General features: G+C 45.8%; 2 protein-coding genes across 2 annotated transcripts in view; both read right to left on the bottom strand.

Annotated features, from left to right (window-relative positions):
• LOC145412545 (uncharacterized) overlaps positions 1-7,584 on the bottom strand; it is a 63,152-nt gene extending 55,568 nt beyond the window's left edge. Inside the window, exons 1-2 of the mRNA XM_080282449.1 lie at positions 7,498-7,584; positions 5,296-5,436 (exon numbers count right to left, since the gene is read on the bottom strand). Of these exons, the coding sequence (XP_080138575.1) occupies positions 5,296-5,343 (48 nt within the window). The 5' untranslated portion in view covers positions 5,344-5,436; positions 7,498-7,584. The remainder of the gene's footprint in view (positions 1-5,295; positions 5,437-7,497) is intronic.
• A 2,650-nt stretch (positions 7,585-10,234) lies between these two features.
• Positions 10,235-27,775, bottom strand: part of LOC145412440 (uncharacterized) — a 54,255-nt gene continuing 36,714 nt past the window's right edge. The window contains exons 8-10 of the mRNA XM_080282325.1: positions 26,660-26,795; positions 11,357-11,458; positions 10,235-10,313 (exon numbers count right to left, since the gene is read on the bottom strand). Coding sequence (XP_080138451.1) covers positions 10,235-10,313; positions 11,357-11,458; positions 26,660-26,795 — 317 coding nt within the window. The remainder of the gene's footprint in view (positions 10,314-11,356; positions 11,459-26,659; positions 26,796-27,775) is intronic.

Raw genomic sequence — 27,775 nt, 5'->3', positions numbered from 1 at the left:
GTCTGAAAGGAATGAGAGAGTGTATCTGATTGGTGATATGAATGGTAAAGTAAGGAATGTGAAGGTGGATGGAGTAGTTGGTGAGTGGGGTGTGCCTGCTGAGATAGATGAGAATGACAGTGCTTTAGTGGACATTTGTGCCGGGAGGGGGTTGGTGATAGCCAATACCCTCTTCAGGCACAAAATGATCCACAGGTATACATGGTGAGTGATGAGAAGGGTGGGTGGTGAACTGAATGAAAGAAAGGCAATGAATGATTGTGTGTGTGTGGATGAAAGGATGCGAAGATGTGTAGTGGATGCAAGAGTATATAGAGGTTGGGGGAGTGGATCTTCTGACCACCACTTGGTGGTGGTTAGAATCAAGGTCCAAGTAAAGTGAAGAAATAGAAGAAGGGAAGGACGGGAGGAAGGAGTAGATGTAAGGAGAGTGGAATGGTTACAAGAGGATGAGAAAAAGGCAGAATATAAGAGAGAAGTGGAGGAATGATTGGGTAAATATGAGTTGGGGCAGATGGGGGACGTGGAAAGTGTGTGCAAGATATTCACAGAGGAAATATGTGCAGCATGTGAGGTGGTGTGCAGGGTGAAGAAAAGACAAAAGGGGGTGCAACGAACAGCATGGTGGAATGAAGAAGTGAGACAGGCTGTGGCACAAAAGAAAAAAGCACATAATGAATGGATGAAAAACAGGGGTGTGGAAGAAGTTGAGAGATGGAAGAAAGAGTTACATGTAGAAAGGAAGAGAGAGGTGAAAAGATTAGTAAGCGAGAGAGTAAGAAGAGAGTGGATGGGGAATTTGGAAGGAATTTGAGTGTCAAGTGGAGGCAATGTAAGAAAATGTTCTGGAAAGAGGTACAGAGAGTCAGACAGGGTGGCAATGAAGTTAGTAGGAGAGTGAAGATAAAAATGGTAGATTACTAGTTGAGAAGGGAGAAAAAGTGAGCTGATGGAGAGAACACTTTAATGAATTACTGAACATAGAGAATGAAAGTAATGCAAGAATAAGTAACTGGGGAATGGCTGGGAGGAGGAGGGAGGTGAGAAGACAGGAAGAAATCAGGAGGATGGAAGTTGTGGAAGCATTGAAGAAAGTCAAAATGGGGAAATCCCCAGGAATTGATGGAGTGTGTGGTAAAATGCTGAAGCATGGGGGAGAGATAGTAGTAAAATGGAAGCAGAAGATGTGCTGACAGGCCTGGGCGGAGGGTAAAGTTCCGGATGATTGGAAGTCAGCTATAATTATTCCCTTGTACAAAGGAAAATGGGAAGTGTGTGGTAATCATAGGGGCATTTGTCTACTTAGTGTAATAGGAAAAGTATACGGTAGGATACTTATTAACAGAGGAATTAGTTGGAGAAGAACAGGGAGGCTCTAGGAAGAGAAGGGGTTGTGTAGATCATATATTCATTCATAGATATTTAGTGGAAAAGTGTCTAGAGAAGGGAAAGAAGTTGTATGTGGCCTTCATGGATTTGAAGAAAGCATATGACAGGGTGGATAGACAAAGACTGAGGAAAGTATTAAGAATATAGGAAGTAGATGGGAAGTTACTGAATGCTGTGAAGAGTATGTATGAGGGTGCTAAGGCTGCAGTGTGTGCGGATAGTGAACTGAGTGAGTTTTTCTATTTGAAGGTTGGGTTGAAACAGGGATGTGTCATGTCTCCATAGCTGTTCAATCTGTATATGGATGGGGTTATGAAAGAGATACAAGGTAGGGCAGTGGATGTTGGAGTGGCTCTAATGAGAGAGCACAGTGTTTGGAAACTCCCTGTACTGTTGTTTGCAGACGATACTGAGTTGTTAAGTGAAGATGAAGGGGAGCCGCACGGCTTGGTGGATGAGCTTGGGAGAGTGTGTAAGAAACGAATTTAAAGGTGAATGTAGAGAAGAGTAAAGTTATGGTGTTCGAGAGAGGTGAAGTCAGTGAATGTACAGTGAGGCTTGATGATGAGGAAATGGAAAATGTGAGTATGTTTAAGTACTTGGGTAGTGTGATGAGTAAGGATGAAAGTTTGGAGGGTGAAGTGCCTGAAAGGGTACAAAAAGGAAGAAAGGTTGCTGGTTCCTTGAAGGCAGTGATAAGAACAGGGAAGTATGCATGGAAGTGAAAAATTTATTACATGACAATATTGTGATACCAACTCTGACATATGGAAGTGAAGCTTGGACCTTGTTGGAGGGACACAAGTCAAGAGTGAGAGCAGTGGAAATGAGTTTTGAGAGGAGCCTGTGGAGTCACATGGAGAGACAGACTGACAAATGAGGATATGAAGGAGCATTGTGATGTGGATGTGATAGGAAGCATTAGGAGACACAAACTGAGGTAGTTTGGCCATGTGGAGAGGATGGAGAGTGAGATTGATGAGAAGAGTGTATGTGAGTGAGGTGGGGGGGAGAGAGGGGGAGGAAGGCCAAGGATGAAATGGAGGGATGGAGTGGAGAGGTATATGAGAGAGGAGGGTGTGAATTGGGAGCAGGGCAGTAAAATGGCACGGGAAAGGGTGACGTGGAAGCAATTTGTTTGCGGCCACCCCGTTTAAGGGATTAAGGCATCTGGCAATATATATATATATATATATATATATATATATATATATATATATATTGCCTTAGTGGTATGTGGTGGCGACCATCATCCACTCACTTGATGTAGTGCTACCTACTTCTTCCTTAGCCTTTATCATTCTTTTTCTGTGCCTCCCCTCCTCTCTTCCTATTTCTCCCATCTTTCCTGTCACTTCTTATTGCTTTTCTTTCCTTTACAGGTGGCTTTACATTCAGTGACAAGCCAAATGGTTTCCTGTATGCCAAGAAACCATTTACAATGCTGGGTGGTAACCATATAACCAAACCATACATGCTCCATACATGTCAAAACGTCGGTTGGTGGACAGTTAGTGCCCCTCCCCATAAAACGAATAACTCAAAGTCAAATGGCCACCCCTTACGGGATTATGGCATCTGGCAATAGATTGATAGATAGATGCGGTCAAATGCAGGACTAGGCTTTCTCCTAAAGTGTGATACCAAGAATTACCCAATTTCAATGCTAGCCAAGTACGGATTCTGTGTGTGTGTGTGTGTGTGTGTGTGTGTGTGTGTGTGTGTGTGTGTGTGTGTGTGTGTGTGTGTGTGTGTAAGAGCCAAGATGCTGAAAACATATGAAAAAGCAGAATACTGTACATACTTCTTCTTTAAACAACTGACACAGTGTGGGTTTTGAACCTTAGATTTGGGGCATGTATATCATGGTCAGTCACAGTACAGTACTATCACATTGACATGGCTTTAATTAAAACTTATGTCTCATTTCCTAGCAAAGATAGGTTTGCATTTTAGGTTATTTAAGGCAGCAGTTTGGTTACTGGGGGAAGGCATTGAGAGACCTCAGGAAGGGAAAAATGAGATACCGCAGATTAAAATGGACTGGGAAATCAGAAAGGAATTCACTTTTCCTGGGTATCACAGATACAATTGTGATATCATAAAGGTATTACTGTACACCATTAACAGAATCTTTGCTACATGCTGTTCTCTTCATAAACATATGCATCCTAGAATACGAGGCCAGTGGGACCAAGGCTTATGATGTAAGAGTTGAGAGGAAGGACGGGACAGGAGTGTATTGGTGCTGTGACAAGAAGGGGTAGACTGAGATGGTCTGGGCATGTGGGGAGGGTAGGGGATGACAAGTGGGTGCAGCAAGTGAGAAGTGTGAAGGCTGGGGGTGGGACTGTGAGAGGAAGACTGAAAAAGACCTGATCATAGAGTGAGACCTCAGGGATAAGGGGCTAAACAGGGAGGCTACTAGAGATCAAGCAGTGTGGAGAGCCACCATTCGGTACTGAAGGTCGACGCATGCAGGAACGTAGGGGCCTTTATAAACGAAACAAAATTGCATTACCTCTGTCTGTGGATTTCAAAAAGATCATCCTTGCTATTATACCAGTACATTTTGGTGTACTTCCTGACTTACTTTTGGATGCAAAATAATAACCCATTACCACAAGTTCATCTATCAAAAGGACCAGGCCATCACCCAAAGCTTCTTCCCACATTGCCTCTAATTTGCTTTGGGTAGGCTGTTGTCACTCAGAAAGGTTATGATGTTATCCTCTTGTTTATGTCAAGCAAACTCTTGGGAAAAAATGACAGTATTAAAACTATTAACCCTTCAAAAATGTATGTGACAATGCAGTGTTTACATCTGACCACCTGATTTACAATGAATAGCATTCACTAGTGAGGAAGCATTTCTTTTCATGAATGAAATGTTCTGGCTGTCCATTTCTTACTACACACACACACAAAAAAAAAGTAATAGTATGAATAAATATACAGTACTGTCCATGACCAAATGCCTACCTTCTTAGCCTAAAGACCTACTCCCTTTGCTTCTGGCTCTGAAGGTGTATAAACAATTCCAATTTCCATATTCTTTAGCCTTTAAGTGTTAATTTTACTGCAAGGCCAACTACTGAGGTTTGGGCCCGTTAGTTGGTTACTTGTTCTGTGCACGCATTCTAGAATATACCAAAGGTAAAGATGAAGGCATATGCCACAAGGCGCTTAGTCACAGTGTTCATCTTCATCACTTACGTCTTTGGGTCTGTAGTGGGTTAGTTACCCACTATCCAAATATACAAGGCCACTGCATAATCTACAGTACCAGAGTTACATCCCCAAGGTGTTATCTTAGGTGCTTATTTATCAAACCAACCCACAAAAGACCAAATGCTGTCAAATGCCTGCATCAGGAATTGAACCCTGATTGCTACCAGTACTGGGCCACCAGCTTCACATTTAGCAAAAATAACCATTTAATTAGAACCTACAGTCATATACCTTGTACTGTCCTTAACTGTGGTATCCATTCAGGGGTAACATGGCACTGCCATCTTATTCTGGCCAACATTACCATCCCTTCATCATCCTACACTTTACTGCCTCATCAGAAGTGTAGGGTCCATTATACAACTGTACTCATCTTAGAGAAACTGCTACTCATCAAAAGGTTAATGCACAATAACGATAATGCTATGCAAAGTCATAGTCTAATAATAACGACATCACACTATACCAAATACTGTAGGTCACAAAATGCCTTCACCCAACATGAACAGAGGACCTGTTTACAAAAGGAATTACCAAATAAAAGAAAATTAAACTGAGGGCTAATTAATTCTGGTAAGTTAAATGGATTACAAAGGAATCAACAGCTAGCAAAGTAGATCATGAGAAAAAATATCACAAATCAAACAAAGAAAAAAAAAAATGACTGTCACTCACCATGTCGGGGTCCTGGCCAGTCTTAAGGTCATGGAAGCGGTGAAACATGGTGAGGTGAGGGGGGGAGAGGCTGGAGGCCCCTGTGTTCTTGTTCTCTCTCCCGGCTCACAGCTGGCTCTTCCTACCTCACCCACCAGCTGCCTACATAACAAGTAAAAATTCTAAATCAATAAAACTTTGTAAAGAAAAAAGATTCTTCAGATGTTGGGGGGGGGGGGAAGTATAGCTACTGTAGTAGAGATCCCCACCTACCTGTATGTGTGGAGTATGCAAACTGACTACAATATTACAACTGTGTGTGTGAAAAATAAATATGCAAATTATTATCACTCAGGAACTTTGTTGCATACCTGCAACAGGAGAAATAAGCAATAATACCATATGTAATGCTTTTTACTCCGTCATAAACAAATTGATATGAATGGTCATGGTACTCAGTGCAAGAAGTGGATACGAGATGTTTGTCAGCACCTGTAACCATAATGGTATGTAAGATATATATTAATATATGCACAGCTGGTAACTGATTAAAGAAATCTGAGTAGGTGTGACTTACCATGCATCCAAAAATGAATGAACAGCACAAATACTGCAAGGAACATATATACTACTGTAGTAATGAAATACAGTACTAACCAATTTTAATAAATAATCAACAGTATATTTCTCCTACTTGGTAGAATGACTGATTTTTACTTAAAATAATTTTGAAACATCGTCTTTTTTAATTTGCCATGTTTCCTATGGTAGAACTTCAAACCTCATACCAACTCTATTGTGTCTGTTAAAGCATAGTGCTTTGATCAAGGCTAAACAAAGACAAGATTACACACACACAAAGGGTTTAATTACCTGTAACTCTTTATATCTGAAGAATTACTAACATGACCTATCTATCTATCTATCTATTGCCTGATGCCATAATCCTGTTAGGGGTGGCCATTTGACTCTGAGTTATTTGTTTTACAGGAAGGTGCACTAACCCTCCACCAACCCACTTGATGACACGTAGGGAGCACGTAATTGTTTGGTTATATGGTTACCACCCAGCGTTGTAAATGGTTTCTTGGCTTACAGGAAACCATTAGGCTTGTCACTCAATGTAAAGCCACCTGTAAAGGAAAGAAAAGCAATAAGAAGTGACAGGAAAGATGGGAGAAACAGGAAGAGAGGAGGGCAGGCAGAGAAAAAGAATGATAAAGGCTGAGGAAGAAGTAGGCAGCACTACATCAAGTGAGTGGATGATGGTTGCCACCACTAACATGATGCATCAGTTTAATAAGATACCACATGTTAATTAAGAATATTTTACTTTTGTGAAGTTATTATTGATTTAAATTATGCCTTAATACAATACTGGAGCTAAACTTCCTTTCTTCAACATATACATTATGGTACTGGCAGTTATAATAATGAATATACTACATGGTGTTACACAACTTAAAGAATAAATCAATTTTAAAAAAGCATTTACCATAACACATGTTCATCATCATATATTTCTACTCACATAATTATATACACATGTCTAGGGTTTGTTCATGTATGGCAGTGTGTGTATAAAAAACTAAGACAATTCTACACAAAAATGACTCACTAAACTATTCTGCATCTGGAAAGAACATATATGCAGAACCATTTTTAACTCTTACATCTCACATAGTCTTATAATTTTCAACAGCATGTGGCATAAGAATTTGTGCCAAATGCCCTGTAATGACAACTAATTCTCATTACATGATTCTGTAGAACATTTACTGGTAAAACTAATCATTTACTTGTCATCCTATAACACGTTTGAAAAAGCTATCTGCCTAAAAAAATCTTGCACTTAGGTCTAACAATATCTGCGCCCTGCACACCACCCTTCCCTGGAGACACACCCCCACCCTTTTCCATGCTACTTTCACCCTCCTACTCCATCAGTCATCAATTCACTCATATCTAGGGGGCGCATATTGCGGTCAATGGCTTGCGAGGCCCCTGTGATCCGTGTGGAATGTGGTCACTGTGCAATAGAGGCCTGCGAACCCCGTCACAGCAGCCCATTTTGTGCCATCTGCTCCCAGCGCCCTGCCCAACTTCAGCCAGTTTTTTTCGTCATTCACCAGTCAAAAAACTCAACGAAATCCATGCTCGCAGTCATTTCAAAACCTCCTATGCAAGTCCAGGACACTTATGCAACGTTACTCGTCGGCTTACCTTGACATTTAGGCAACTTTAAACTCAAAATAAACAAAAACTTCTACATTCTTCTCTCTGGTGGAGTGTCAACAAACACCGCCGCCATCTTGCAAGCCCACCCTGACGTCACCAACCCCGCTAACTTTAAAGAGGCGGCCACATCATCCCTCCTGTACTCCTATTTAACAATTGTAGCCTTCAGAAAATATACCAGTCGCCTTACATATAATCTCGAATAATCGAAATGTGCTAAACGGGCACCTAAATTGTCTAATAAATAAACAAGTGCTCCGTACACCCAATAACATGAGCAAGTGGGAAAGCCGTAACTACCACCTGCGTTAATATTGTTTATTTGCATGTTTTTGATACATATATCCAACCTAATAAATTTAATATACTTGGTTTCAAATTTTGCCATTATCACTGGAAAATTGATAAAATAAATTATTCTAGAAACTCTAATACGGACGGAAGACAAATGATAGATACTTATTCTTCTGGCGATTGATGGCAGTTACATGTCAAGACGATCGATTCCCACCCTCTCAGAGTAGCAGTCGATTCTGGTCAGATAATTTTTTATTCTTAACTTATTGGCAAACTATTCTTGACGAAAAAACATTATGCTATAATCATTCATACCTAAAATACCAAATGCCTTGGTAGCATCAGTAGGTTGGGATATCTGTACGGCCTAGAATAATGGTTTAAATACAGCTCTCTGACCCAATGACTAGAGTCGAAAAGGGGCAAGTGTGAAAGGGGTCAAAGGGCTTGAGAGAGAGAGAGAGAGAGAGAGAGAGAGAGTAGTGTCGTATGCATCGTTTAATTCCACCGGTTGAATTTTTTCTGGCAAGCATGTATAATTCCATATGGAAAACACAGGTTTGTTTTTCAAGGGTGTAGATACGGTAAAGTCATTGTTTATTAATACGAGTATCACTGAGAATACTGTTAGGCAAGAAGTAGGCTACCATTTAAAACAAGTGCCAAGATGTGCTTTGTAGTGGAAGTGCGAAGATACAACGGATGACGACGGCACATCCCCTACTCCTAATGTACCCCTACCCCTCTCCCGGCCACTCCCAGCATTACCCCCAGCTCATCTCTCTCTCTCTCTCTCTCTCTCTCTCTCTCTCTCTCTCTCTCATTGCAGTACCCCTAGGCTATAGCTGTCTCTGTCAGATGAAGCCAACCACTCAGCCATCCTCACATGATTCTCTCTCTCTCTCTCTCTCTCTCTCTCTCATAAAGCTTACCACTCACAGCCATCCTTACATTATTCTCTCTCTCTCTCTCTCTCTCTCTCTCAGATGAAGAACATAGGGAAGATGGCGTTGGCAGGATGAATTAGTTTCAGTAAAAATACAGACATATCCCCGTCACCTCTCCCCCTCTGAAATACCAACCCGAGGAAGAGACCCAGGGGAGGGCACGACACCCACCCCAAGAGGAGACCACGGTGAGGCACACAGGGGCCCCGAGCCACACCGGCCCACGTCCCTCGCTACCATATATGCCCCTCTTCCACCCAGCCAGACCAGCGGGAAGTGCATCCCCCAGGTGCATTACCCTCCGACCAGGACAGCACTCACCAGACTCGGGGTGGGACTTGTTTGTTTTCATAAAGTCCCATGTTGTCCCTCGGCGCTAGCGTCCACCGATCGACCTGCCATCAGAAGAAGAGGAACGACCACTGGTCTTCCCAGTCCTACGTACCTCAAGGGGAGCAGCGGCACAGTAACGTCCACCGGACTTGCTGTAGAGAGAGCGTCCACCGGATCTCCCTCTTCTGCCACCCACCTACGGGGGCAGGGGCACGATAACATCCACCGGACTTGCCATTGGAGGAACGTCCATTGGACTTCCCCCACCTGTTGTCCCTGGGAAGGGAGCAGAGTCTTGGTAGCATCCACCGGACCTGCCATAGAGGGGGGCATCCACCGGATACCCTTCAGCTGCGACTTTCCCCTGGCAGCAGGACCATGGTAGCGTCCACTGGACCTGCCACAGGAGCTGGAACGTCCATCGGACTTTCTCTTTCTGCTGTCCCCTAGATGGGTGGTACCCTTGTAACGTCCATCGGATTAGCCGGGCGGGAGGAACATCTGCCAGACTTTCTTCCTCCATTACCCCAGGAGGGAGCCTTGGTAACGTCCACCGGACTTACCAGGCGGAGGAAACAACTGCCGAATCTTCTTCCACTGCCCCGGAGTGGAGTTCCGGCAGTGTCCACCGGACCTGCCAAGCTGAGGGAATGACCACCAGTCTTCCCTCCTCCACTACACTGGAGGCTTCCGCCGAGGGCAGCGTCCCTGGCTCGGCCCACCCCTCCAGAGGCCGAGCGAGACACCCCTCACGCTCCCCCTGTACCACTAAGGGTGGAGATTGCTCCCCTACAGAGTTCTGGTTGGAGGACGTCTGGAGCGGACCCGTTGAGAGCCTGGGCATCCTGTCCCTGCAGCCGAGCCCTTGATGCCCCCTGCAGCTGTCGGACTCTCCAGGAGCGAGCGGCCGCAGGCGGCCCCTGACGGCCTCCCCTTGCCAACGAGACCACACACTCCGACCCTCAAGGGGCACCCTGACGACCCCGGGCCTGGACCAGCCAGGACCCCTCCGTCAGGATTCCCACTACAGCCAAGGAGAGGCGCCGAGCAGCGCGCCTACCAGCCCTATTTGGCCCCAGTCCCTAGGGCAACTACACTCCTAAGGCCCCACCACGAAAGGGCCTCCCATGATGCCACCCTTTAGCCTACACCGGGCGCCCGACTACGCAGCCCGAGACGAGCGCCTCTCCCAAGAGTGCACCCCTGATGGCCCCCCTCCCACACCTGCCGCCACCTGCACCTACCTGTGATTTAGACTCTGTTTCGCTTGTGCGTCATATAGTGTTGTACTGTGTTCCATGTATTGTGCAAGTTCATTGTATTTTTGTAACATCCTTCTTTCCTTCCAGCCTCTTCTGTCTTTCTTTCCTTCATTCTTTCCCTGTCCTTCTGCCTACTGGTGACTTTACACTCCCTCTCCTTTCATTCCTTCGTTCTTTCCTCTTCCTTCTGCCTGTGGGTGACCCTACACTGAGTGACAAGCCAAATGGTTTCCTGTACACCAGGAAACCATTTACTACGCTGGGTGTTAATCATATAACCAAATTTTGTCGCCTGGTGGTTTAGTGGGTAAATACTGCGTTCAAGTCCCATTGAACCGGTGAAGGTTTATATCCAAGGGATGGTTGAGGTTGATTGCTCATTCAATGCCACTCAGGGATGAGTGAGGCTGATCACTCTCATCTTAAATGGCGGGACCAACTGCCTAGCCCCGGGCTCCTACGTTCCTCATGGGGCACTGTAGGATTGGATGATGGATGATTGGAATATACGTGTAAGACTGCTCTTGCCCGGTCCTGAGCGAAAGAACCTAAGTCCATGCCCGTGTGCTGAATTCAAGAAGTTGAACCCACAACACGCTGCCTAACACCCTCCCTGCAGAAACACATAATATCCATCGCCGTAGAAAGTAGTAGTAGTAGTAGTAGCAGCAGTGTAACGGTAGTATATGCTTACGATAGATTAATCTGCTTCGAGGTAAAGGAACCCGAGGCTAGGCTATATTAGTACAGTACATTTATGGGTACATAACCAGCCTACATCCTTGATAGCATTATATGATCAATAAACCTCCTGGTGATCAAACCTGTGCGTTTAAGGTCCTGGTAACAATAATTTGTTGCCAGGGGTAAGAATGGCCTTGGGTGGATCTTTCTTTTTTTCTTTAATAATAAGGAAGTAAATAATAAAAATTTTGCCATTACTATGACTGGAATCTTTTAATATAGCTGCAGTACCAGTAATACCAGTATATATGCATTCTGCACCTTCTTAAGTCGACCTTCAAAGCACGGGCCATCTGTTTTATGATGCCTACAGGTGGGCGGCGGGATATAGAAGTGGTGGGTGTGGGCGCCTGGGTGGGTGGGCTGGGGGAAGGACCGTCAGTATTATCTCCAAGGCCGCATCCAGCAGGTTTTGTGTGGGGACAAGGGGTGGGGGGATATTGCTGGCCGGAGAGCATGAAGTGTGTGTATCTGTGATCTTGCAAGGCATGCATGAGGATCTCTCTCTCTCTCTCTCTCTCTCTCTCTCTCTCTCCCTACGTATATGTATGTACGTATGTATTCAAGGATGATTGCAATCATGCACTTATGTATGCAAGGATAATTGCATGCATGCAGGTATGTATGTATAATCTGCAAGGATGATTGCATGTATGCATGCGTATACATATGTATGTATGCAAGGATGTGTTATGCAGCGTGTTCTGAGTCACGACTTCTCGGGCACAGACACGGTGCGGTCCTGGGTTCTTTGTTCCCGACCGGGTCAGTACTAGCAAGGAAGGAAAACAATCACCACTGGTCAAAAGGCACACTTACATATTATCAAAAGACAAATACACACACCGTTCTATGAGCAAAACTGAGGCACTTACAATGACTTAAAATAGTGTTCACAACAATCGCTTTCCACCTAGTTCAGCAAGTCTGACCTGTACACGGAGTGACACCTTCCTGAGGTAGGGTTATGTCCACACAGTGTCGCAGACAGTATTTCACAAATACTCAGGTACATCATATTCAGTATACACAGACAGTGCATTATACCCAATATGCCGGGCGCGTGACATGGACGACAACATATATTCAAGTCCTTATACAGTACCTAGGTATTCGCGCGACACAGATGAGGTCCTAGCTACAATATATCCGCGTGACATGGACGATGCCCTAGCTGACCTTAGGTTATGTAAGCATCACATAGGACGAGAGTATATAATATTCCACACTTGACTGAGGGGGGGAAGGGGGGTATTAGTGAGTCTAAGGAGGGTTTTTTCACGTGGGGACGGGGACTGGGTCCTGGGGAGGAGAGGGACAGCGCAATGGGGAAGGGTCACACTGACGTATGTTTTTCTGTGGTGGCGACACTGGAGGAGGATTGCCACTGTTGGGGAACTGACCCGTGGGTGGGGGTTGAACACTCCGCGCGTGAGATCACAGGTAGTAGAGTTCGCTGTGGCACACTGGGGGGGAGGGGATCACACCGCGGCTGTTGGGGGGGAAGAGAGGGGGATAGAGCACTGGGGAGGGTTGGGCAACACTGAGGAGATGCACCGTGGACACGGGGGAGGAGTCACAGGGGTTGGTTCACTGGGGAAGGGGTCCAACAGCACTAAGGTAGTGTACAATCATAGGCTCCAGTACTCATGATTCTGGCGGAGTGGAGGACACGGCCCACAGGGAGGGAGGGCCTACGCCAGGAGCTTCAGATGGCGGCCGGGCGTGGGAGGTGGGCCGTCTGGCGAGTAGTACAGGGGAGGATGGTCCATGAGGTCACCCCTAGTCCTGGAGGAGTGGGTGGGTGGTGTGTTGGGCTGTTCCCTAGCCGCTACAGCCCAGCAAGAAGAGGACCAGGAGATGCACTGCTCGGCGCTGGCCCTTAGTCATTGTCGGGGTCCTGGGAGAGGACCTGGGGAGGCCCAGGGCTGGGGTAGGGTGCAGGAAGGGCGGCGCCCAGGGTGGACTGTTGCCTTGTTCTGCAAGGGCGGTGATCAGGGAGGGTCCGTGGCCGCCATCGCTGAGGGTGTCTTGGCTACTGCAACAGGCATCGGGGGAGGCCCGCTGTCTCTGGGGACTGCAGTCTTGCTGTCGGGAGGAGGTCGACAGGGGTGAGCTGCTGCCTCTCGTCCTGGAGGAGTCCAACAACACCTGGGGTTGCAAGGACAGGACACCGGCCCTCAGGGACGTCATGCCTGCTCTGTTCTCTGGTGGGGTCCCTGAAAAGGAGCAGAAACTGCCCTCTCGTGTAGAGGGGTGGGGAGAGGGGCACCTTACTCCATCACCAGAGTGGTGGTTGGGGCAAAAGATACCTTCCTCTGCAGGAGCCTGGGGATGAGCAGAGGGAGAGAGGCCAGGGGTCGACTCTCCTGTTTGGTGGGGCAGAGAGGTCCCAACGGAACTCTGATCCGGGCTAGAAGGGGCAGGTCCAAGGGACTCTCCCTCTGTCAGACAGCCCCGTTGGGCACTGCCTGGGCTCCCATGTGGAACAGGAGGGCACGGGGAGTTGGGGGAGGCTCCTCTAGGCACTACAGACCCTGGCGGTGGGGAGAAGGCGCCCGATGGATATGCCTGGCTATTGTCACTGCTCCGACGGAGGCTGCACTCTGCCATAGTTCTGGCAGCGGGGAGAAGGCGGCCGATGGATGCGCCCAGCTATTGCCACAGCTCTGACGGAGGCAGCTCTCCGGTCGTAGTCTTGGTGGTGCCCGATGGATACGCCTAGCTATTGCCACAGCTCCGAAGGAGGCTGCTCTCCGGCCGTAGTCCTGGTGGCGGGGAGATGGCGCCCAATGGATACGCCCGGCTATGGCCACAGCTCCAACGGAGGCTGTTCTCCGGCCGTAGAGTCTGGGACTTATGACTCGGGGTCAGCACTGGGGGACGGCGATGTTTCATCCCGTGTGGTACCTCTGTTAGAGAGTACCCCAGGGCCTGCCTTCCTCCTTGGGGCTGCCGACGAGGGTCGTCTGGTGGACGTGCTGATGCGTTGGCTCCCAAAGGGGGTTGGCAGAGGGTGGCAAACCGACTGTCCTTCCACCCACAGTATCCCCGGAGGGCGATACTGTGCCGCTGCTTCTGTAGGGGAATAGCAGCCCTTGAGGCTCCTCCTGAGTCCTCAATTAAAAAGGAGGCTGATCCAAGGTACTCGGCATCTAAGGATCTGCTTGGGATCTTGTCAATGCAAGTCCCACCCCGATTCTGGCGAGCGTTTCCTTCGCCGGAGTGTAGTGTACTTTTCCTGCACACTGCCGGGTGGTCTGGCTGCGGAGAAGAGGGGCGTCCGGTCGCGAGGGAGATAAGACGCTCCTGCCTGGAAGGTATGACAGGTGAGCCAGCCTCCCTGTCATCTCCTGGTGGGGTGGGTATCGCCCCCCCTTACTCTCCTCCTGGGGTGGTGGTGAGCGTTTCCTTCGCCGGAGTGTAGTGTACTTTTCCTGCACACTGCCGGGTGGTCTGGCTGCGGAGAAGAGGGGCGTCCGGTCGCGAGGGAGATAAGACGCTCCTGCCTGGAAGGTATGACAGGTGAGCCAGCCTCCCTGTCATCTCCTGGTGGGGTGGGTATCGCCCCCCCTTACTCTCCTCCTGGGGTGGTGGTGTCCGGCTTATCTCTCCGCACGGGTATTTCAGGATGCTTGCATGCATATATATATATATATATATATATATATATATGCAAGGATGACTGCATGCATGCATGCATGCGTGCATGTATGTATAAGTACTGTATATCTATCTATCTATATCTATCAATATCTATCCATCTATATCTATCTATCTATCTATGTATCTGTCTATCTATATATTGTTTATACACTTTTTTTTTATATCAAGAGCACTTGGCTACTTGATCCAAACGATTAAGGCGAAGTAAATTAATATCCCTCTGAGTTACAATCATACAGTATACGAGTAAAGCCACATATCCGTTTGTCATACGGCTTCCTAACTTCCTTCAGCTTCTCTGCTCTTCACTTCTATTACACATTTATTCCTTTCCAGTCACTTCATCAAGGTACCAAAATTTTTCCACCATTTCCAGACTAATCCATATTCAGTAACTAGGCACACTGTTATCTGTCCTCTTAATGGCCATCACTTTGCTCTTACCTGTACCTACAGTACATTTACTTGCAGACCTCACTGCTCACAAACATTCCTAAACCTCTTAATCAGTCCACAAAAATTGCATTGTCACAGCTATGTCGTCTCCCAGAAACCTATCCATATACAGAGGTCGGCAGTATACCGCCGGTACTTGTACCGGAGGTTCTTTTTTAGTACGTCTATCTGTGCCGGCAGTACTTTTTTGAGTTAGTACTGCAACTGGTACCACCGGTACTTTTTTGCCATTTCCTTAGCGGTAGCGATAAAGCGACAGTGAACTCTGGTGGATGCCATCCATGATCGACGAATTTCTGAATAGTATAGTACGCCCTGCTAACAACACTAAGTTCAAGCTGAAGTTTTGGCCGGAGTGGCTTATCGACGACACACTCAGTCTGGAAGATAAAATACCAGCACCAATGGGAGACCACAGGGAGTCGCGGAAAGGGCCTGAACCAAATTGGCAAGTCCCCCGTCACCATGCAGGAGCCCCTCTTCCTCTCAACGGAGCTCGCGGAAAGTACGCCATCCCGCCACACTACTCTCGGGCCAGACCAGCACTCGCCAGGATCGGGGTGGGACTTGTTTAACAACAGTCCCAAGTAGGACCGCGACAACATCCACTGTATCGTCTGGGAGAGGATGGCCACTGTACTCCTCTCACCTACTATCCCCTGCAGGACCGCGACGATGTCCACTGTACTCGTCAGGGAGGAAACGGCCATTGTCCTTTCCTTACCTGGGGAGCAGGACCGCGGCGACGTCCACTGTGCTCGCCGGGGAGAGGACGGTCACTGTACTCCTTACACCTGTAGTCCCAGGGCAAGGCAGAACTGCGGCGGTGTCCACTATACCCATCGGGGAGGGAACGGCCACTGTCCTTCCCTCATCTGCCGCCCCCACAGGAAGTAGGACAGTGGCGATGTCTACTGTGCTCTCCAGGGAGAGGATGGCCACTGTCCTCCTCTCACCTGTCTTCCTAGGGCCAAACAGAACCGCGGCGGCGCCCACTGTGCCCGTCAGGGAGGGAACGGGCACTCTCCTTCCCTCGTCTGCTGCTCCCACTGGGAGCAGGACCGTGGCGACGCCCACTGTGCTCTCCGGGGTGAGGACGACCACTGTCTTCCTCTCACCTGTCTTTCCAGGGCCAAGCAGAACTGTGGCAGCGCCCACTGTGCCCGTCGGGGAAGGAACGGCCACGGTCCTCCCCTCATCTGCCGCCCCCACAGGGAGTAGGACCACAGCAACGCCCACTGTGCTTGCCGGGGAGAGGACAGCCACTGTCCTCCTCTCACCTGCAGTCCCAGGGTCCCGCAGAACCATGGCAGCGCCTACTGTGCCTGTCGGGGAGGGAACGACCACTGTCCTTCCCTCATCTGCTACCCCTGCAACGCCTCTCAAGGGTAACGCCCCTTGCTCGCCTCACTTCCTCAGAGGCCGAGTGGGACGTCCCTCTTGCTCTACCCACACCCCAGAGGACAAAGCTAGCTCCCCAGCGGAGTTGCATCTGGAGAGGATCTGGAGCGGCCCCACAATGAGCCTGGGGATATGCTTACTGCAGCCAGTGCCCCTATGCCGCCCATCGCTGCCGCATTCCCAGAGGAAGAGATGCTGCAGGCAGCCTCTGACTGCCTCTCAACCAAGGGAAGGCCGCAGCTCCCAGCCACCCAGGGGCTCCCCCAGGACTCACGGCTGAGACCAGCCCAGCCCAGCAGACAAGCCATCCTACTCCAGGAGCAGGCGCAAGGCAGCGCGCCTGCTCGCCCTGTTCGCCCCCAGTCCTGAGGGATGACACCCCCACCGAGGCCCCACCAGGGAAAGGCCTCCCTCTACACTGCCCAGCAGCCCACATCGGACGACCCGGCCCTCGACAGTGGTCCTGTGCCGCCTGAGAGAGCGCTCGCCCGACGGGACCCCTCCTACACCTACACCTACAGCTGCCCCTCACCTGTAGCCCAACTCGGGTCCTTTGTATCCAACCTAGTGTGATGAATCTGTTCAATTGTGTCTAGCACTGTATGTTTTTGTGACAATATACGTGTAAGGTGTGTTTTTGAGCCCTGTTCCTCTGGTTGCATGCTCTAGACCCGGTCTTCAAGAGAACCCCAGACCAGTTGCTCATACTCAGGGAACAAGAGGCTGAGCCTTGAGTACGTAGCATAACAGAAGAAATGAAGAGGAAAGTAATAAATAAATTAGTTTTTTTGTTGGAGAAAGCCAGGAACGAAGACACGCAGAGTACCAGAACCAGGGAGCTCGAGGCAGAACAGTCTAATGAGGACAACTAGGTCAAGGTGGACGACTATTTCTAAGCATTATTCGACTGCGGAAAGAAAAGCAAGGAGGTTGGGAATTTGGTGAGAAGTTTCCTGGAAGAGAGGCCAGAAAAAGACATAAACAGCCAAGTGTTCCCATCAGGCCTAACTAGGCCAATGATTCACAGTAAGCCATACCAAATTTGCACCCCTATTGTGACAGGTATCCTGTGAAGGAAAAACAATCCATAAACCCCCCCGAGGCCGGGTACAGGTAGCCTACTTAATTTCTGTTCATGAGGCCACAAGACTATTTTATTCAGATCTTTCGTAGCGAGGGAATCGTGGAGACCCAAATTCAGAATGAGGGACCTCTCCCAAGGTTAAAAAAAAAAAAAAAAAAAAAAAAGTAGCAAGAGGGGTGGAGGGTGACTGATTTAACATTCCAGCGAATAATGTTGATCAACAGTCTACTCATACATCCGATTTTAAGGTAAGCTACAGCTAAGATACTGTAATAATATGAATTGTTGAGTTGAAGTAATTTAATTTAGTTATTCAACGAAATTCGTAAGAACCTTATTTTCTTTTTGTAACAGTTCACAGAAAACGAAAGTCATAAGTGCAACTTTAGAATTTTCTCATCAGCTAATTTAAAAAAAAAAAAAAAATTGTTACGCATGTATAATGAGAAAAGAAAAACACCGAATACCACCCATAGATTCTATGATAATACTGCGGTATAAAGAAATGCCTGAAGCATCACTGATGGCATGAGGCATTTGATACCATATGGTAGGCTACCTACCAATCCATAGGCAGGTGCATTTATGCCGGAGGGGTGGGGGTTGGGGGGTTGGGTACGAAAAGATCGCCTCCATAATGCCCTAGTCACCAAAAGGCTGCTCTTCCTTCATTCCTCACCACTTACAGTATGCCGGTACATCCTGTTCCTTCACCTCCCTCACCCCATCTTTCTGTTCACCTTACCTCTCTTAGTCAACCCCGCGCTCTTCAGTTGCCCTACGTGACCAAATTATCTCACGGTACACCTCCTAACACTTTTCAACATTACAGATCTCCTGAACTTCCTCATTTGTCAGTTATTCTCTCCACTCCACATGCTCCTCCCAGATGCACTCTTGATTTACACCCATCTCACTGAGTCCAAGCTTCATTTCCAGATTCCCGGAAAGAAAGTATCAGGAAAAAAAGTAACAGTAAAAAACGTAAGGGAAAGAGCTAATCTAACCTAACCTAACCTAATCCAACCTAACCTAACCTGACCTAACCTAACCTGACCTAATCTAACCTAACCTAACCTAACCTAACCTGACCTAATCTAACCTGACCTAACCTAGGAAAAGTTGTTACTTTTTGACTGTTACTATTTTTCCTGATACTTTCTTTCCAATTCCCTCATTTCCATACATCAGTATGGAGATCAATACTTTTGTGTAATGACTTCTTTACAATACTTCCATGCACACCTCCCTGTCCCTATATATTTGTCACCACCATTAACATTTTCCATCCAAACAATATACCCTGTCTTGCATTTCAGTCTCTGAATTTACTGAAATACTTGAATGCACTCACATTCTCCTTTTCAAGAACATTCAGCCTAACTACTGTACATTCCAAGTCTTCATTCTTCTAAGGAAACACAATTTTACTCTTTGCTACCTTCACTTCCATATTTTGTGTCTTACACAGACTTCCAGACTCCTTCAACAAGCCTTGCAGCTCTCGCTCCTCTTCATCAAACAGAAACATATCATTGGCAAATCACATTACAGGCAACTATCACATCCTTGTCTCTCATAAAGGACGCTCCAACATCAACTGTTCTACCGGTACTTTGTGGTTCTATTATAGGACCATTAATAGGCCTATATGCAGTATACCATATGCACTGTTTGATAAAATGAACAATGGCAGACATGAAACATCTATTTCAATCCAACACTCAGCTCAAAGAACTTGCTTATAGTACAGTATTTCACACAAGCACTACCAGCCTTGCTTCCTCATGCATACTCTTCACAACGTCGAGCAATTTGCCATCTACCCTACACATTCTCGACACCTTCTGCATTTCTTTCACAACATGTATACAATACTTAATCGTATGTCTTGTTCAGATAAATGAAGGCAGAATCATAAAACTTATTTTGTCTTCTCAAAAAACAGTACTAATTTTTATTAATATGTATCCTGAAATTACATCTGGTACATACAACCCTTCCTCTTCCACCTCCTTGAATTCTCTCCTACCATTTCATTGATCTATCTATCTATTGCCAGATGCCTTAATCCTGTAAGGGGTGGCCACAAACAAATCGCCTCCAAGTCGCCCTGTCCCCTGCCATTTCACTGCCCTGCTCCCAGCTCACACCCCCCTCTCTCATATACCTCTCCACTCCATTCCTTCATCTCATCCTTGGCCTCCCCCTCCCTCTCCCCCCCTCCACCTCACTCACATACACTCTCCTCATCAGTCTCTCTCTCCATTCCCTCCACATGGCCAAACCACCTCAGTGTGTTTCTCCTAAAGCTTCCTATCACATCCACATCCACACCACAACGTTCCTTCACATTCTCATTCGCCAGTCTCTCTCTCTCCATGTGACTCCACATGCTCTTCTCAAATAACTCATTTTCACTGCCCTCACTCTTGACTTCTGTCCCTCCAACAAGGTCGAAGCTTCACTTCCATAAGTTAGGGTTGGTATCACAATACTGTCATGTAGTAACTTTTTTACATCCATGCTCACTTCCCTGTTTCTTATCACTGCCTTCAAGGAACCAGCAACCTTTCTTCCTTGTTGTACCCTTTCAAGCACTTCACCCTCCAAACTTCCATCCTTACTCATCACACTACCCAAATACTTAAACACACTCACATTTCATTGATGCTTTCTCTTATTGTCAGCAATTGTCTTGCAATATATTTTTCTCACTGCATTAGGACACAGTCATACTCCTATATGATTGACAAATGCACCTCCTTCCCCCTTGTACAGTCTGAGAACTATTATAATGTACATGATCCCAGTCACCTGGCACTACCATTTTCCCAGGCCAATCTACAAATTTTCCATATCTATTCATTCAGCACCTCCCCAGTATTTAAACTTTTTGCCACACACATTCCATCAATCCTTAATGCTATCCCAGTTTTGACATTTAATGCTTCACATACTGTCTGCTGATCCAACCTTCCCCACCTGCCTCTCTTCTCCCAGCCATTCTCCAAAAAAATTTTGCATTGCTTTCATTCTCTACAGTCAGCAACTCCACAAAATGCTCTTTCCATCCACTTACCTTTTCTTCTCTACTAGTTTTCTGCCATATGTGTGTAAATGTAGAAATATCTTGAGAAGCAACCCTGTCAGTCACACCCAAAGGATTTTCACACACAAGATGCTTCACTCTTGCAAAAGCCCCATACAGTGCTTCACTCTAGGTCCCTGTTCCCTAAGAATTTTCATATGCTAGGCTACTTAGTTTGGATATGAAAGTAAGTGGTCAGTTCTTTGCCACTAAGTGGTATTATGGGAGCAATACAATAAACTCCAGCTATGCCTGATGTCAATTTTTATTGGCCACTTTTGGTTGGAGTATCTTAATCCACTAATCCACCAGCTGTCTATCTGGCTATGGATTTAGCGTACCCACTCAAGGCAGTGAATGGTTTCTGGGCTTAAAAAAGTCCATTTGGTTTGTCACTCTGGGTAGTGTCATCTGATGGTCATATTGTCCTACATTTTGTGGGTACTGTAGATGGTGGTTCCCCCTTTCTCCTCCCCCCAGAAAAAATCAGTACTGAAGATAAATTAAGAAAAAAATTACAACCATACAACTTGAAAAACATACATAAAACATACATGCATACTTTTTGCTATTACAGTATATAACTTTATATTACAGTAACTGCGTACAAACTAACAACAGTGCAGGCTACTCAATAATGGTCAGTGGCAAACATCAGCTATGAACATAGTAGCCAAGTTGCTGTAGTGCATTATGAGTCTGAGGGCAGCATTTCTGGCCCAAGTGTGTTTCATGAACATTCTCTGGAGTACAGTACTGTATACATGTCTGCAATTCAAGTCTGAACATAAATCAATTTACAAGTGAAATAATCAGAGTGTTGTTCTCAGCATGACAAGCTTGAGAACCCTGATTAATATATTATTACCCACTAATGCATTTAATACTCAGCCTCTTCTTCCCCAGTTTGTCATGGCTACAATCACACCCCACCTGTACACTTATTTCCGGACAGCATATACCCTCGGGCATAATATAAAGAGTGTCAATCTGGATCCCATTAAAAAAAATGATATGGTTTAATTTGCTGATGTTCCATTTTTTTTTTTTTCTTTAGTTTTAAGGATACATATAGGTTACTGTACTATACTTCAGATTCAGCTAGATATTATTGTGCCTGGAAGTCTGACAAACAGGATGGAGCCTAGAGAATATGCAGTCCAGAATAATATGCCTCAAGTGCTGTAAATCACAGCTCTCCTCCATGCCCTGTTATCTCCACCCAGTATACAAACTCTTCCTTTTTCTGTTCAGTGCAAGAGACACTTCTGACAGATGCTTCTCAAATAATGTAACATTTACTCCACTTGCTGTCTTTGCCATCATGTGAACACACATCAGCTGATTGGACCTGTCGGTGTTTGAAGCCAAAGAGCGAAGCTTTTTTTTTTTGGTGTCTTTAATGCAACGGCCTTGCTACCAGGTGGTGCATGGTTTCCTGGGTATCCTGAATTCATTTCAAATTGCTGTGTGAAAAACACTGAATATTACTGCATTCATGATATTCCACATGTGAAAGCTGTCTTGATAACATATCATTACCTACACAATATGCAGTACTTATAGCTTAAAGGCAAGTGGGGGATGGACCTTTGTAACAGAGGCACTTCCTTCCATGTTAACTGTTTTAACAACCTCGCACATTAATAAGTGCTAATCACAGAATGTGAGCTTCATTAATACGTAGTATTAAGCTTCATGAAATTCCAAGTACCATAACAATACACAAAGGCTACTGGCAAGAACAAGAAAAACAGGGCTTATTTCACCAAGGTTGGTGACCCTACCATAACAGCTGAAAATAGTCACTCACTTAGCGGACGTCATTTCACAGAAAAGACAGTACCTGAGTTACTTTACATTTGGAAGCAAGAATCACTACACCCCATCCCCCTTTTCTGGCAACCAAAGTCACAAACTAATTATGTTTGTCATCTTCCACTAACAAACTCATCGTTGTTTTGGTTTGCAAGAAGGAAGGTGGGTGGGTAGCACTGGGGGGGGGGGCGTTTGAGATTCCTAGGGGGGGCGGGGAGTAATCAAAGTTCAACGTAGGGCTAGGCCATTCAAATGCATACAGGATATTCCCAAAGATATTTATGAATAAGAAACTGATGGGAAAACTTCACATACTTCTGAGTGTACATGAATAGAAAATGAATGACTAACCCCTAACTTAATTCCAGTTTCTTTCTCTTTTCAGCCCCTTGTTCTGTATCCTCCTCCGGCTCAGTCCTATCCCTCAGCATCCATGTCACCCTGTCCCTGCCATTTGGGTGCCTCCCCCCAACTTACACCCCTCTCTCATATACCCCTCCACTCCATCCCTCTATCTCTTTTTCAGTCTTCCTCTCCCTCTCCCCCCATCCACCTCACTCACATACTATCCTAGTTAGTCTTGGACTCTCCATCCTCTCCACATGATCAAACCAGCTCAGTGTATTTGACCAAACCAGCTCAGTGTATTTCTCCTGACACTTTTACACCACAGTGCTTCTTGATTTCCTCATTTGTCAGTCTGTCTCACCATGTAACTCAACATGTTCCTCTCAACTCATTTCCACTGCTCTCACTCTTGACTTCTGATCTTCTAACAAGGTCCAAGCTTTATTCCATACATTAGAGTGGGAATCACAATACTGTCATGCAGAGACTTTTTTTTTTTTACTTCCATGCACACTTCCCTATTTCTTATCACTGCTTTCAATGAACCAGCAACCTATCTTGCCTGATGTACCCTTTCAGGCACTTCATCCTCCAAACTTCCATCCTTACTCATCACACTACCCAAATACTGAAATCCACTCACATTTTCCATTTTCTTACTATCCAGCCTCACTGTGCTTTCAGTGACTTTATTTCTCTTGAAGATTATAACTTTACCATTCCCTTACATTCACCTTAAATTCTGCTTCTTACATACTCTGCCAAGCTCATTCACCAAGCATTGCAGTTCTCCATCTTCACTTAAAATACAGTAGTGTATCATCTGCAGACAACACAACAGGATTTTTTTTTTTTTTTTTTTTTTTAATAACCAGTCAGTTTTGTCACACAACCAAAACTGGCAATCAGAGAGTTTTCATCTGATAATGGAGTTGAAATCTGTATGTACAAAGCCTGGCCAACACAAAATCCTAACATAATGAACCTATGAAAACTGTAGACTAGGCATTAACTTATCAGCACCAAAGCCTGAACACTGTGAGGCCTTACATGGCACCAAAGTCTGTTTCAGCAGGAAAACCAATACCTTAAGACCTAACAGTACCGCTTATTCAAACCATAATGCAGAACAGAACATGAAGATGAATACAGCTAAATATACCTTAGACCAGTCAGTGCTTGCATGAATACACCCTGACCCAACCACTCTACAAACAATTATCTTATAAAGGCAACTCTTGCACTATTTGTACAGTAGGATAGAAGTTGTGGAAGCAATGAAGAAAGTTAAATTGGGGAAAGCCCCAGGAATTGATGGAGTGTGTGGTGAAATGCTGAAGCATGGGGGAGAGGTAGTAGTAGAATGGATGTGGAAGATGTGCAGATTGACCTGGGAGGAAGGTAGAGTCCCGGAGGACTGGAAGTCAGGTATAATTATTCCTTTGTACAAAGGAAAAGGAGAAAAAGAAGTGTGTGGTAATCATAGGAGCATTTGTCTTCTTAGTATAATAGGAAAAGTGTATGGTAGGATACTTATTGACAGAGTTAGAGAAAGAACAGAGGAATTAGTTGGAGAAGAACAGGGAGGCTTTAGGAAGGGAAGAGGTTGTGTAGATCAGATATTCATTCTTAGATCTTTAGTGGAAAAGTTTCTAGAGAAGGGAAAGAAGTTGTATGTGGTTTTCATGGATTTGGAGAAAGCATATGACAGGGTGGATAGACAAGGATTGTGGAAAGTATTAAGAATATATGGAGCAGATGGAAAGTTGTTGAATGCTGTGAAGACTATGTATGATGGTGCTAAGGCTGCAGTGCGTGTGGATGGTGAACTAAGTGAATTTTTCTCTTTGGAGGTTGGGTTGAAACAGGGATGTGTCATGTCTCCATGGTTGTTCAATCTGTTCATGGATGGGGTAATAAAAGAGGTACAAGGTAGGGTAGTGGATGTTGGAGTGGCCCTGGTGAGAGAGGATAGTGTTTGGAAACTCCCTGTACTGTTGTTTGCAGATGATACTGTGTTGTTGAGTGAAGACAAAGGGGAGCTGCAAGGCTTGGTGGATGAGTTTGGAAGAGTGTGTAAGAAATGGAATCTAAAGGTGAATGTAGGGAAGAGTAAAGTGATGGTCTTTGAGAGAGGTGAAGTCAGTGAATGTACAGCGAGGTTGGATGGTGAGGAATTGGAAAATGTGAGTACACCTACGTTTAAGTACTTGGGTAGTGTGATGAGTAAGGATGGAGGTTTGGAGGGTGAAGTGCTTGAAAGGGTACAGCAGGGAAGAAAGGTTGCTGGTTCTTTGAAAGCAGTGATAAGAAACAGGGAAGTGAGCATGGAAGTGAGAAAGTTACTACATGACAGTATTGTGATACCAACTCTAACGTATGGAAGTGAAGCTTGGACGTTGTTGGAAGGACACAAGTCAAGAGTGAGAGTAGTGGAAATCAGTTACTTAAGAGGAGCCTGTGGAGTCACATGGAGAGACAGGCTGACGAATGAGGATATAAAGGAGTGCTGTGGTGTGGACGTGGATGTGATAGGAAGTGTTATAAGGAACACACTGAGGTGGTTTGGCCATGTGGAGAGGATGGAGGGTGAAAGACTGACGAAGAGAGTGTATGTGAGTGAGGTGGAGGGGGGAAGAGGGAGGGGGAGGCTGAGGATGGGATGGAGGGATGGGGTGGAGAGGTATATGAGAGAGGGGGGGGTGAGTTGGGAGCAGGCCAGTGAAATGGCGGGGGACAGGACCAGTTATAACATTCACAACATGTACTACTGCTTCTGTGTTTCCTTCCACAAACTTACATATTATTATAAATTTTCTTCTTTTCCTCTATACTTAACTTACTTGTATATTAACAACTGCAGCTACTGTTACTATTACAACTTAACAATACCCTACAGCAACTAATACTACTATTACTAACAGCAACTACCATAACTACTAAAACAGATGCTACTATGTAATAACCAAAATGAAACTTAACATATTAATCACACTGTCCTGCCCAAGATTTGATTTCAGGCCCTCGCGCTTCAGACATGTGCACGTTACCACTGAACCAAAATAAGGATCCCGAAGAGAGGATCCCTGCTTTATCTCAAGGCAATGCGGGGTTTTATAGACTCCATTACATCACTCTTTTTTTCCCCCTGGTGATTAATTTGGTGAGTTTCGAACACACTGTAGCATAGCATTGAAGGCCACCACTGGGGACACTGCGGACCACATCAAACAGCTCATCCCTGGGATGTAAGGACTACGACGCTGTCAGCCTACCAACATCATTGCCCTTCAAGGCTCGCCTCACATCCCACACCACTGCCAACTAATGTAATAACCGAAATGAAACTTAACAAATTAATCACACTGGCCTGGCAGGGATTTGAACCCAGGACCTCGCGCTTCGTATGTGTACACATTACCACTGAGCCAAAAGAGAGGATCCCCACTTTACCATAAGGCAATGCTGGCTTTTACAGACTCCATCAAAACTATAAATACACTAACAACAGCTAGAACTACTGTATACTATCAGCAACACTTTTCCCCTCTACAACATTATCTTGTGAGTCGACACCACCCTCTGTAACTGGATCTACTGTCAACATCGTGCCTTTTCCTTCTACCACTCTGCCTGCTACTACCAAGTGTTATTAACAACAATTATCATTACAGCAACTACTACAACTATTTCCTTTTACCACTTGACCTCCCTCGCCCACACCACCTCCCTCCATGCTCCTGCATTGCGAGACTGGATGAGCTTGAAGCCATGACACTGCAGCAGCATGAAGTACGGCCAGAACACCTGCTGCCGGCTTGTTTGGCTCAGATCACCTGTACACACAAGGAAGGTAAGTGTCATGAATTCACACACACACACACACACACACTACAGACCCACAGGCTTAGCAACTGTTACTATAGATTCATGTTCCTTGCTGCATTATGATACTGCTGTCAGGGGCCTTTTTAATCAGATCAATACTGTACCAAAGTATCCATCATTCTGATATAAGAAATCCATCCAACCATCATCCAATCCTATGTTGCCCCATGAGGAACACAGGAGCCCGGAGCTAGGCAAGTTGGTGCTAACATTTAAGATGAGAGTGACCAGCCTCACTCATCCCTGAGTGGCATTACATGAGCAATAAACCCCAACCATCCCTTGGATATAAACCTACATCAGCTCAATCTGATTGGAGCACCTTAATTGCCCACTAAACCACCAGGTGCCATAATTTGGTTATATGGTTACTACCCAGCACAGTAAATGGCTTCCTGGTGTACAGGAAACCATTTGGCTTTTCCCTCAGTGTAGAGTCACCCAAAGGCAGAAGGAAGAGGAAAGAATGAAGAAGGATAGACAGAGGAGGGAGTGTAAAGTCACATGTAAGCAGAAGGAAGAGGAAAGAATGAAGGAAAGAAAGACAGAAGAGGAAGGAAGGAAGAGAGGAAAGGACAGACATTCAAAGCAGCACAACATCAAGTGAGTGGATGGTGAGTGCCCCCAATACCACAAATATAAGAAATGCATATTGGTAATTAGACATCATTATGCAAAAATCAGGCTAACTATGAGAAATAAGATTTTCCTGTGGACTGGTTATGCATAACTGTGAGTTTGCTAGCCTAGTCATATGTACCAAAGGAGCTTAGGGGAAAAAAAGTACTGAATATGTGATATAATGGTGAAGATGAGATGGTAAGGAATGGGGGCAAGTGAAGGGGGGAAATGCACAGTGGCAATACTCTTGAAAATATTTAAAATATGTATACCCCCTGACTTGGAGATGATGGCTGTAATAAAGTTC

This window comes from Coenobita brevimanus, chromosome 93 (assembly GCF_032717465.1).
Source record: "Coenobita brevimanus isolate Jiangsu-jjx chromosome 93, ASM3271746v2, whole genome shotgun sequence".
Classification (NCBI taxonomy): Eukaryota; Metazoa; Arthropoda; class Malacostraca; order Decapoda; family Coenobitidae; genus Coenobita; species Coenobita brevimanus.
The sequence above is the reverse complement of the archived record's forward strand: the minus strand, read 5'-3'. Positions and strand labels throughout refer to the sequence as shown.